We start from the raw sequence: 13113 nt of genomic DNA on the forward strand, positions 1-13113 counted from the left end.
TCCTAAGTTACTCATGTCTCCGCCATACCTTCATCCTTCACAGTTAGACTCCCAGGGGTCAAGTTTCGGCCGCCCGCTGGAACGGCGCACATCGGAGAGGCCTGCTTAATTTATAGAACAAAAATTTCGTCGAATACTTACCTCGCGATTCTCAGATGGCTTTAGGCCCAATTCCACCTCGGCGCTGCGCAGCAGGAGCTGCTGGAGACGGAGCTACAGCCCTGCGCCGAAAACAGCCGACATCCTGTCTCCGGGGCGACAACCCTATCCCAGGCCGAAGGGACGTCGCCCCTATCCCCGGCCGAATGGCCTGCGCATCTCACCTCGGCGGCGGGGCCCAGCCTCTCGCTGGGGCAGGCCTTGCCCGAAGAGTTGGCGGCTGCGGCAGCCCGGCATCGCCTGCGTGCGGGCCCCGCCCGAAGTCCTCGCCTGGGCCTGACTTCATCTTGGTCGTTCTCTCTTTCCCCCCCCCCCCCCCCCCCCATCTTCCTCTCCTCCGCCCTCCCCCATCTTCCTCTCCTCCGCCCTCCCCCATCTTCCTCTCTTCTCCGCCCTCCCCCATCTTTCTCTCCTCCGCCCTCCCCCATCTTCCTCTCCTCCGCCCTCCCCCATCTTCCTCTCGTCTCCATCCCCCCATCTTCCTCTCTTCTCCCCCCCTCCCCCATCTTCCTCTCCTCCGCCCTCCCCCATCATCTTCTCTTCCCCCGCCCTCCCCATCATCTTCTCTTTCTCCCCCCCCCCCCCCCAGTAGGTGAATAGAAATAATTTTTTATAGCCCCTCCCATCTTTCGTTCCATACGCCTGATTTCCAAATGTAGGCAAGGTTTTGTGAGCGAACAAAAATCTACACTTACTCCATTCTAAGTTCGTTTGGAGTAAGTTTTCACTGCCTAAACTTGCAAAACAGGCATAAGTGGCTGGACACACCCCCTTTTGAAAAAAAAATCTGTTCTAAAATGAAATTGTTCTAACTCACTAGAACTGGAGCAAACTAAAGGCCGAGAATTGCAATTTCTAAGATACTCCATTCTAAACTAGTTGCTCCAAAAAAATAGTAGCAACTCAGGCCAAAATTTGACCCCCAGTCCTACTAGCAGTTGTACCAGCTCTAATTATCTAATTATTCCTTTATCTTATATAAACTTAGAAAAGCTTTCTTTAAAAAAAATAATTTCTGCTAGCCTTTTTGATATTCCCTTTTAGACCTTCTAGTCTCCTTTTCACCTCCCCACTGCACTTTCCCTGATCCTCATCATTATTTTTAGAATTATTAGCTTAAATTTTATCATATGCCTCCTTTGTAAGTTTTGATTTAGTTTAATCTATTTATCCACAGAAATCTATTCTTTGATGTGCACCCTTTTTATTTTATAACAATATATCTATTTTGTACTTTATCCATCTCATATTTAAAGATTTACCATTGCTAATCTACCAAACTAAACTAAAAGTTCTTCAATCTTAAGCAATATTTAAGTGAATTTGGAAGGTTTCTTTTTAGTATGAAACCAGGGGAAGGCTAGAATACACAATTGTAAGCTGAATAAGCAGTTAATCAAATGAAACCTTGTCATTCATTTAATTTTCTGTTGTGGGCCCTTGCTATACATAATTTAGCTGCCAGATTTACTTAGATAATAATAATTGGTAAACTTTAAAAAAATCGAATTAAATGTACTTCAAGAGCTCTGGGACATCTAGAGACATGATATTCAAATACAGCTTTCTTTTTCTTTCCTTCTTCCCTCCCTTCTATATTCCTTCCATGCTTCTTTCTAAATACAATTTAAGGAATAGTTATTGATGATATTGTCTATTAAATAGGCTGCCACTTGCTGTGCTGTATTCTGACTTAGTGGAAAAAGGAATAATTCCATATTCATTGAGAAATTTTGTGATTATTGGCTTGACGCCAAGGCACAAAGTAAATGCAATTGGTCTATATTATTCCTAATGGCTTATTTATATTTGACTTTACATCAAATGTCCCTCTCGTCAGCTGGCCCTGCTCCTGTCAAGTGATTAGAACATAGGATTATATAGGATATACGCACTGAAACAGGTCATTCGGCCTAACCACCCCATGCCGGCGTTTATTCTCCACTCGAGCCTCCTCCTGTCTTTCCTCATCTAAATCTAACAGCATTACCCTTTACTCCCTTCTTCCTCATATGCTTGTCTAGCCTCCCCTTAAATGCATCTGTACTATTCACTTCAACCACTCCCTGTGGCAGCGAGTTCCACATTCTCACCGCTCTTTGGGTAAAGATGTTTCTGCTGAATTCCCTATTGGATTTCTTGGTGACTATCTTATATTGATGGCCTCTAATTATGCTCTTCCCCCAAAGGGGAAACACTCTCTCTGTATCCACTCCATCAAAGCCTTTCATAATTTTAAAGACCTCTATTAGGTCACCCCTCAGCATTTTTTCAAGATGTTTTCTGATATGTATACCCTCGCATTTCTGGTATCATCCTTGTAAATCTTCTCTGCACCCTCTTAAGTGCCTCTATATCCTTTTTATTATATGGCGACCAAGGTCTAACCAAGGTTCAATACAGGTTTAGCATAACTTCCCTACTTTTCATTCAATACCTCAAGAAATAAACCCTAGTGCAGGGATTGGTTTTTTTACGGCCTTGCTTACCTGTTGTAACTTTTAGTGATTTGTGGTATTTGTACACCGAGATCCCTTTGTTCCTCTACCTCACCTAGACTCACACCCGCCAAGTAATCAGTGACCTCCCTATTCTTCCTACATCAGTGTAATACTCATATTTAATTGTGTGGTGAATTTTATTTGCCAATTATATGCCCATTCTGCAAGTTTGTTAATGTCCTCCTGTAACTTGTTGCAGTCTTAAGAACATAATAAATAGGAGCAGGAGGATGCCCTATAGCCCATCAAGCCTGCTCCGCCATTCAATAAGATCATGGCTGATCATTGACCTCAACTCTACTTTCCCACCCAACCTCTTTTGATTCCCCAAAAATCTATCTATCTCAGCCTTGAATATATTCAGAGACTCAGCATCCACAGTCCTCTGGGACAGAGAATTCCAAAGATTCACAACCCTCTGAGTGAAGAAATTCCTCCTCATCTCTGTATTAAATGGCCTTCTCCTTATCCTGAGACTGTAACCCCTAGTTCTAGACACTCCAGCCAGGGGAAACAACCTCTCGGCATCTACCCTGTCAATCCCTATCAGAATCTTTCACGTTTCAATGAGATCGCTTCTCATTCTTCTAAACTCCAGAGAGTATAGGCCCATTTTACACAATCTCTCATCATAAGACAGCCCTCTCATCCCAGGAATCAGTCTAGTGAACCTCCGTTGTACCACCTCCAAGGCAAGTATATCCTTCCTTCGATAAGGAGATCACAGTATTCTGCAGTATTGACTAACCCCCCGCCCCCCTCCAATTTGGTGTCATCCACAAATTTAGAAATTCTGTTTTTGATTCCAAAGTCTAAATTGTTAATATAAATTGTGAACAACTGTGGTCCCATCACTGATCCTTATGGAACTACCTATCCATTCTGCTAAGTGTCCCCTGATTCTCTGTCCTTGTTCATCAGTCTATTATGGGGTACCTTATCGAAGGCCTTTTGAAAATCTAGATAAATTATATCTACTACATTACCAGTGCATCACTGTTGGACAGGACCAGTGTCTGTGGGACGACCTCCTCAACCTCTTCTAAATTCCCGCTACTTGGCTCCCGCACGGTCACAACCTCCCTTTCCTGAACCTGTGCTTTCCTCTGGGGTGTGACTGTATTCTGGATAAAACTGCCAGAAATTCCTCCCCCTGAATTATGTGTCAGAGTGTCTCCAACTCGCACGCAATCTCAATGATTCCCAGCCGGAGAGATTTGAGATGGAGAACATCTCCTGTAGACGTGTTTGCTCGGGACAGTCTCGCTGTCCACAAATTCCCACATACTGCTGTCGCGACATACAACCTGCTCTGTCATATCTTAGTCTAGCCTTATTTTATTTATTTAGTTAAAGTCTTTATTCAATGATTATTTATAGTTATATTAATTAGTTTAACTATTTAAGCTAAAATTTAATACAATACTTTATAGTTTACCGCACCTATTTAAACTACTGTCCTAGGATAGAGGAAAAAACACGTAATACTCACCAACCATTCACCTACCTGCTGTTCTGTGTCTTTACTCCTTCAACAATACAAAAGTAAAATATTGCAGATGCTGGAATCTGAAATAAAAACAAAAAGTGCTGGAAATCTCAGTGGGTCAGGCACAGGCAGCATCTGGGGAGAGAGAAACAGAGTTAACGTTTCAGGTCGATGACCTTTCGTCAGAACTGACGAATGTTCGAAATGAACAGATTCTTAAGGAACACTGAAAGGGGGAAGGGAGGAAAGAACAAAAGGGAAGGTGTGTGATAGGGTGGAAGACAGGAGAGATTAGAGAGATAAAAGGGATGGTGGGCCGACTTGAGATGGTAATGGCAGAAGTTAGAAAAAGATTAGTCTAGATAGGGTGTGAATGGTGGAATAATTACCAGCTGCCATGGGAAACAGAAAAAAATTACATAAAATCGGAGGGGGGGGGGGGGGGGGATTAAAAAAAGGAGGAAAGGGAGCAAAATTTGGGCAGAGGTTATGGTCTGAAATTGTTGAACTCGATGTTGAGTCCAGAAGGCTGTAAAGTGTCTAAACGAAAGATGAAGTGCTGTTCTTTGAGCTTGCATTGAGCTTCATTGGAGCAGTGTAGGAGGCCGAGGACGGAGATGTCGGAGTGGGAGTGGAGCGGGAAATTAAAGTGGCAAGTGACCGGAAGCTTGGGGTCAGGCTTACGGACTGAACGGAGGTGTTCCACAAAGTGGTCTCCCAATCTCCTTGTTTTGGTGACCTTACTCCTTGTTTTGTTTGGAAATCGTCAAAGGTTCCGCTGCCACTGATACCACCTCCAATTATGTCCTTCCCCGAATTCCCACTCTTTCCAAATTCCCAAATAAAACACTCTGTTCAAGTGCACTCCATTTAATCCCACTCTGTGATCTGTAGACATTTTTACTTTTACACATTAGCAGCCCCACCAAAGTTACAAGTGCTGTCTCAGCTCCCTGCTCACAGTAACTAGCACCTATTCAAGAAAAATATCATCATCATAGACAGTCCCTCGGAATCGAGGAAGACTTGCTTCCACTCCTGAAGTGAGTTCTTTGGTGGCTGAACAGTCCAATACGAGAGTCACAGACTCTGTCACAAGTGGGACAGATAGTCGGTGAGGGAAGGGGTGGGTGGGACTGGTTTACCGCATGCTCTTTCCGCTGTCTGTGCTTGTTTTCTGTGTGCTCTCGGCGTAGAGACTCGAGATGCTCAGTGCTCTCTCGGATGCACTTCCTCCACTTAGGATGGTCTTGGGCTAGGAACTCCCAGGTGTCAGTGGGGCTTTGAGGGTGTCCTCGTAGTGTTTCCGCTGCCCACCTTTGGTTCATTTGCCATGAAGGAGCTCCGAGTAGAGCACTTGCTTTGGGAGTCTCGTGTCTGGCAAGCGAACTATGTGGCCTGCCCAGCGGAGCTGATCGAGTGTGGTCAGTGCTTCAATGCTGGGGATGTTAGCCTGAATGAGGACGCTGCTGTTGGTGCGCCTGTCCTCCCAGGTGATTTGTAGGATCTTGCGGAGACATCGTTGGTGATATTTCTCCAGCGACTTGAGGTGTCTACTGTACATGGTCCATGTCTCTGAGCCATACAGGAGGGCAGGTATTACTACCGCTCTGTAGACCATGAGGCTGGTGGCAGTTTTGAGCAGCTGACTAACAGTTAACTGCCACTGGCAGGCTGTTTCTGTTAACTACAGTTTTAAAGTTCCAGATTTGAATTAAAATGTTAACCTAAATTTCACTATTTACAGCTTCTACTTACCAGAAATTACATTAATTGCAATTGTGAAAGTTCCCTTTTATTGAGCCCATGCTGTACTTTTGGTTAAATATTCTGTGTGGTTACAGTTGGCTCATGTGGGAATTATAGAGAGAAATTGAGGACAAATAAGTGAACTTAAAAAAAAATATTTGGGAAGAAAAAAATGTCGGCTCCTTGTTGAATGTTATGCAAGAAGAAATAAAATGTAGCAGAAGCGCAGCAGTGTTCATCTTGATGAAGCAGTGCACAATCATAGTAACATATACACAAGTATTCCATTACACAAATGGATTCTGCCCTATTATATTTTGCTAATGTATACCAATTTGGTCAAACTTTTGCTTCAGTGTCACAAAGTTGAGGGTTCCAGCCCCAAGGATGAGCTTATAATTAAAGCTGCTGCTTTATTGGAGGAGCTGACCTTTGGATGAGACATCTGCTTATTTCGGTGATTCACATTGGAGTTAAAGACCCTGTTGCTCAATTCGGAGAGAGCAGGTAGTTCTGCTTTTCTCCTGTTCAGAATTCCACCTCAACCAAAGAATTAACTAACTATTCACTTCATTGCTGTTTGTGAGATCCTGTTGTGCTTAAAACGGCTCCCACATTTGCGTACTTAGTCACGCTATTTAATTGTGTTTTAAGTACTTTGTGATGTATCTTTGAGATATGCTATATAAATGCAAGTTGTTTTTATGACATAAATAAATTACTGTGATGGACTTGACAACACCTAAATCTAATTACTTTTTTTTTTTGAGGTGGGGACAGTCATATGGATTGGGATCCTGGTTTACACTGATCCCGCTGGCCTCCGAACATTTTTAACAGCACAAGTGACTGAGCAGAGCCCGCTGGGAGAGAGTGGCTTAGCACCCATTGCAGTGCCACCAGGAGTTTTCCAAAGGGGAGATACTAAGAACAGTTTGCCTGGTTTCCCTTCAGATGTAACCCCACCACTGGAGAATCAGTCACATGGCACAGATCAGAACAAGAATCCAAATCCTCTTGATGCCTTACCTTTGCTCTCTCCTGAAAATATTATTGATGATGGAAAGCCACAAGTCCGTAGTGAGGCCAGTCTCCCAGAAAATGATTTCAAAATGGAGATCACATGGGGAGCTCAAGATGAGGAAATGTGGCGGAAGCTATCATTCCGACATTGGCCAACTCTCTTCAGTTACTACAATAACACCTTGGCAAGGAAGTAAGTAATTCTGAAGCTGTCTTTATGTGCTAGTATGGCTGTCTATGTAGAGTGTAACTGAAGCATTTTCAAACAAAACTGGACGACTAATACAACTGTTCAAAAGAACTATAGAAATTTGCAGCAAAAAAGGCCGTTTCACCCATCGTGTTTATCAGCTCTCACCATAGCCACATGATCTCCCCATAGCCGTGTATCTTCCTCTGCTCCAAATAGTTATCCAGTTTCCCTTAAAAGATGCAGTAGTCTCTGACTCAGCTTCTCCCTGTGGCAAGTCATTCATAGAATCACACAGCACAGAGGATGCCAATCGGCATGTCATGTCTGTGTCGGCTCATTGAAAGACATATCCCACACCCCTGTCATTTTCCCCATAGCACCGCAAATGTTTCCTTTTCAAGTATATATCCGATTCCATTTGGAAAGATACTATTAAATCTGCTTCCACCATCTTTTTAGGTAGTGTATTCGAGATCGTAACATCTTGGAACTTTAAAAAAAATTCTCATTTGCCCCTAGATTTTTGGCCAATCTCATAAATCTGTGTCCTCTGGTTACAGATGCTTCTGCCCGTGGAAATAGTTTCTCTCTGTCTACTCCATCCAAACCCCAACATTTTTAACGCTTCTATTAATCTCCCCTTAACCTTGTCTGCTCTAAGGAGAACAATCCCAGCTTCTCTAGTCTCTCCATATAACTGAATTCCCTTCATCCCTGGTACCATTCTGGTAAACATTCTCTGCACTCTCTCCAAGACTACTTTTGCATAGTATAATTCCTCTTAATCTTTCTGATCACTTTATTACAGGCAATTTTAAACTGATAACCCTTCATTGCTAACTCCCCAAACAGAGTAAATAGTCTTTCCCTATATGTTATCAAAACCCTTAATAATTTTAAAAACCTGGATTAAATTTCCTCTTTGCCTTCTCTATTTCAGTGGAAATAGATCTAGTATCTCGATGCTTCCTCATAACAATAGTTTCCGACTCGTGGCATCATTCCACATGAGACTGTTAGCTAAAATTAAAGCTCATGGAATTGAAGGCTAATTATTGACCTGTTTAGGAGATTGGTTAGGCGGTAGAAGACAGAGAGCAGAGATAATGGTTTTGTACTCAAATTGGAAGGAAATGACAAGTGTCCCACAAGGGTCTGTGCTGGGTCTCAACTATTCACAATATTTATTAATGACTTGGATAACACAGTAGAGTGCTATATAGCCAAGTTTGCTAAGTTCGACACAAAGATTGGTGGTAAGTAGTGTTGACAGGGGCATAAAGTTATAAAGAAACATTGATAGATTAAGTGAGTGGGCAAAACTGTAGCAGATGGATTTCATGCAGGTGAATGTGAAGTCATCAATTTTGGACCAAAAAAGGACAGATCCAAGGTGATTTAAATGGTGAAAAGCAAGAAATAGTGGAGGTCCAAAAAGATTTAGGGGTCCATGTACACAGATCACCTAAATGTAGTAGTCAGATACAAAAAATAATCAAAAAGGCCAATGGAATGTTAGCCTTTATAATTAGAGGGCTAGGATATAATGGGGAGGAACTTTTGCTACAGCTATAAAAAGCCCTGGTTAGATCACATCTGGAATACTATGTACAGTTCTGGGCACCACACCTTAGAAAGGATATATTGGCCTTGGAAGGAGTGCAGTGCAGATTCACCAGAATGTTAATAGGGTTCCAAGGGTTGGATTAAAAGTCAAAGTCAAAGTGACTGTGACAAAGGCAAACTATCCCTCCTCGTCCTTCTTGACTTGTCTGCAGCCTTTGACCCGGTTGACCATTCTATCCTTCTGGGTGGGACTGCACTCGCCTGGTTCCATTCTTACCTATCTAGCCGTAGCCAGAGAATCACCTGCAACGGCTTCTCTTCCAGCTCCCGCATCATTACCTCTGGTATCCCCCAAAGATCTATCCTTAGTCACCTCCTATTTCTCATCTTGGCGACATCAACTGAAAACACAGCGTCAGTTTCCACATGTACGCTAATAACACCCTTCTCTACCCCAATACAGCTTCTCTCGATCCCGCCACGGGCTCTCAATTGTCAGACTGCTTGTCCGACATCCAGTTCTGGGTGAGTAGAAGTTTTCTCCAATTGAATATTGGGAAGACTGAAGCCATTGTTTTCGGTCCCCACCACAAACTCTGTTCCCTAGCCACTGACTCCATCCCTCTCCCCAACTTCTGTCTGAGGCTGAACTGGGCTGTTCGCAATCTTGGGGCTAGAAATTCGCCGATTTTGCGACCGGGGTTTTTGGCGATATTTCACCATATTTGGCGAAAAACCGGTCGACGGAAAATTCGGTGACGTTTTGCGGTGGCACTTTCCACGGACCACTTGGGGAGAGGAGCGCCACCGTGTAAGACCCAAAATAGCGTTTTCGCCTGAAATGTGGCTCTCTCCGCACCCAGACTACCGACAGGGAAAAATCTACTTGCAGGCCTGCTAGCACCGGTAAGTATGAAGACCCTACAAAAAAGGTAAGTTAAAGTTTTTATTTTTTAATTCTTTTTCAGCGATTTCGTAGGTAAGGGTGTGTGAATGCTTTGTGAATTTTGTTTTCTCCAATTTTTTTTGTTTTTCCCCCCCTCCCAAGGCCCAACTCGCAGTGCTATCGACCTTGGACTAAAGTTGCCGAAATTCGCGGTTTGCCCTGCGAATCCTCATGCAACGCCAATTTTTACCGCTGCGCAAATTAAGGCCTAAATATCGGGATGATAGCGAAGCAAAAACGGTAATTTTGGCGAAAAAATGCTGTTTGCTGAAAACCGAATTTCTAGCCCTTGGTGTCATAATTGACTCAGAAATGAGCTTTCGACCACATATCCGCAGCATAACTAAGACCGTCTATTTCCACCTCCACAACATCACCCGTCTCCGCTCTTGTCTCAGTTCATCTGCTGCTGAAGCCCTCATCCATGCCTTTGTTACCTCGAGACTTGACTATTCCAACGCACTCCTGGCTGGCCTCCACATTCTACCCTACATAAACTAGCAGTGATCCAAAACTCGGCTGCCCGTGTCCCAACTTGCACCAAATCCCGCTCACCCATCACCCCTGTGCTTGCTGACCTACATTGACTTCCGGTTAAGCAATGCCTCAATTTCAAAATTCTCATTCTTATTTTCAAATCCCTCCATGACCTCGCCACTCCCAATCTCTGTAATCTCCATTTTGGTGAGGCCATTAGTGTTTGGCGCTAGGTGTGTCTGCCATAAGTATGCAAAGTATGCAGATCGTGACATCAATCAGCGCGTAATGCTGATTTGATGCCAGCACTGTCATGCTTGACCTCAACGCTAGAACTAAGGCCCTCTCAATCTTGCACAGCAGCAGGAAAGCCCCCACCCCCACCACCATTAGCACTATTTAAATGGATCATCACCTTATTACAAATTAATTGCTTATTAATTTCTACTAGCTGTTGCTGAGTTTGTAGAAGTCTTTTCATGCTTTCTAGACTTTAAATTGCCTAAAATCTACACGGAGTGGTGTGGCATGTGCTTAAGGACCTGGTACTGACTTGCAAGAGGTCTGCTCAGACCAGTTGCTCCTATACATGGGTGCAGTAGTTTGTATCTCCCTTGGCCTGCAGCTGACAGAGAGAATGAGCAGAGGCAACACAGAGCAGTACAAGCTGCTAGAAGAGGCAGGAGGGGGAGGGGGAGAAGGACTCTCAGCAGGAGGTATATCCACCCAGGGTCTTCAGTTAGAAATTCTCCTATCTCAGCTGCAGCGAGGAACAATATGTGCGATGTCTCCGACTTGCTAAGGAGGTGCTCACTGAAATCTGCCACCTTCTGCAGGCAGAACTGTAGCCTCAGTCCAGGACGAGGACGGCATTGCCAGTGGCAGTAAAGTGATGGTGGCCTTGAACCTCTTTGCATCAGGCTCGTTCATGGTTGGAGCAGGCGACATCTGTAACATCTCCCAGTTCACCATCCACTCCTGTATTCAGGAGGTGAGTGAGGTTCAGTATGCAAACAAAGCCGAATACATTTCATTCTCTCTTTCCAGAGAGAAGCCGGTAGAGTGAGCACATGGCTTTGCCAGAATAGCAGGCTTTGCCACGGCGCATGGTGCCATTGACTGCACACATGTCGCTTTGTGGGCGCCGCATCATAATTCATAGATGTACTTCAATCAGAAGGGATTCTACTCCCACAATGGCCAGCTGGTGTGCGACCATACTCAGCGCATCATGCAGGTTAATGCTCCATTTCCTTGCAGCAGTTATGCTGCCTTCATTCTGCGGCATGTCCACTGTACCATCAGCATTTGAGCCACCATGACAAACCAGAGGGTAGCTACTGGACGACAAGAGCTATCCGCTGACCACCTGGCTCATGACTGCGCTGCTCAATCCACTCTCACATTGGCAGCATGCATTCAGTGAAAACCATGCTACTACATGAAATCCGCTGCCTGGACCGCTCTGCAGGAGCCCTGCAGTACTTGCCAGAGTGTGTCTCAAGATTCTTTGTAGTCTGCTGCATGCTCCACAACCTCGTCATCATGAGGGAACACCACCAGGCATACAGCGAGCAGCGGAGGAGAAAGGAAGGAGGCAACCCAGACAGCCCCTTTCTGCCTGGGCTGTCTATGATCGACTCATCCGATTGAACATACCGTTATTGTCCCCAAGGGGGGGGGGGGTCAACTGAAGGAAATCCTTATTAGTCAGGAAATTGTGTTAGGGAAATTGATGGTATTGAAGGCCGATAAATCCCCAGGGCCTGATGTTCTGCATCCCAGAGTACTTAAGGAAGTGGTCCTAGAAATAATGGATGCATTGGTGATCATTTTCCAACATTCTATCGACTCTGGATCAGTTCCTATGGATTGGAGGGTAGCTAATGTAACACCACTTTTTAAGAAAGGAGGGAGAGAGAAAACGGGGAATTATAGACCGATTAGCCTGACGTCAGTAGTGGGGAAAATGTTGGAATCAGTTATTAAAGATGAAATAGCAGTGCATTTGGAAAGCAGTGACAGGATCGATCCAAGTCAGCACGGATTTATGAAAGGGAAATCATGCTTGACAAATCTAGAATTTTTTGATGATGTAACTAGTAGAGTGGACAAGGGAGAACCAGTGGATGTGGTGTACTTGGACTTTCAAAAGGCTTTTGACAAGATCCCACACAAGAGATTGGTGTGCAAAATTAAAGCACATGGTATCGGGGGTAATGTATTGACGTGGATAGAGAACTGGTTGGCAGACAGGAAGCAGAGAGTCGGGATAAACTGGTCCTTTTCAGAATGGCAGGCAGTGACTAGTGGGGTGCCGCAGGGCTCAGTGCTGAGACCCCAGCTATTTACAGTATACATTAATGATTTAGATGAAGGAATTGAAAGTAATATCTCCAAGTTTGCAGATGACACTAAGCTGAGTGGCAGTGTGAGATGTGAGGAGGATGCTAAGAGGCTGCAGGGTGACTTGGACAGGTTAGGTGGGTGGGCAAATGCATGGCAGATGTAGTATAATGTAGATAAATGTGAGGTTATCCACTTTGGTGGCAAAAACATGAAGGCACAATATTATCTGAATGGCGGCAGATTAGGAAAAGGGGAGGTGCAACGAGACCTGGGTATCATGGTACATCAATCATTGAAAGTTGGCATGCAGGTGCAGCAGGCAGTGAAGAAGGCAAATAGCATGTTGGCCTTCATAGCTAGGGGATTTGAGTATAGGAACAGGGAGGTCTTGCTGCAGCTGTACAGGGCCTTGGTGAGGCATCACCTGGAATATTGTGTTCAATTTTGGTCTCCTAATCTGAGAAAGGATGTTCTTGCTATTGAGCGAGTGCAGCGAAGGTTCACCAGACTGATTCCCGGGATGGCAGGACTGACATATGAGGAGAGACTGGATAGACTAGGCCTGTATTCACTGGAGTTTAGAAGGATGAGAGGAGATCTCATAGAAATATACAAAATTCTAACGGGACTGGACAGGTTAGATGCAGGAAGAATATTCCCG

At 44.4% G+C, this 13113-nt stretch overlaps 1 protein-coding gene across 1 annotated transcript in view; it reads left to right on the plus strand.

Annotated features, from left to right (window-relative positions):
* Positions 1–13113, plus strand: part of scap (SREBF chaperone) — a 261047-nt gene that overhangs the window by 184557 nt on the left and 63377 nt on the right. Inside the window, exon 13 of the mRNA XM_070895010.1 lies at positions 6669–7114. Coding sequence (XP_070751111.1) covers positions 6669–7114 — 446 coding nt within the window. The remainder of the gene's footprint in view (positions 1–6668; positions 7115–13113) is intronic.

This window comes from Pristiophorus japonicus, chromosome 1 (genome assembly GCF_044704955.1).
Source record: "Pristiophorus japonicus isolate sPriJap1 chromosome 1, sPriJap1.hap1, whole genome shotgun sequence".
NCBI classification, from domain to species: domain Eukaryota; kingdom Metazoa; phylum Chordata; class Chondrichthyes; family Pristiophoridae; genus Pristiophorus; species Pristiophorus japonicus.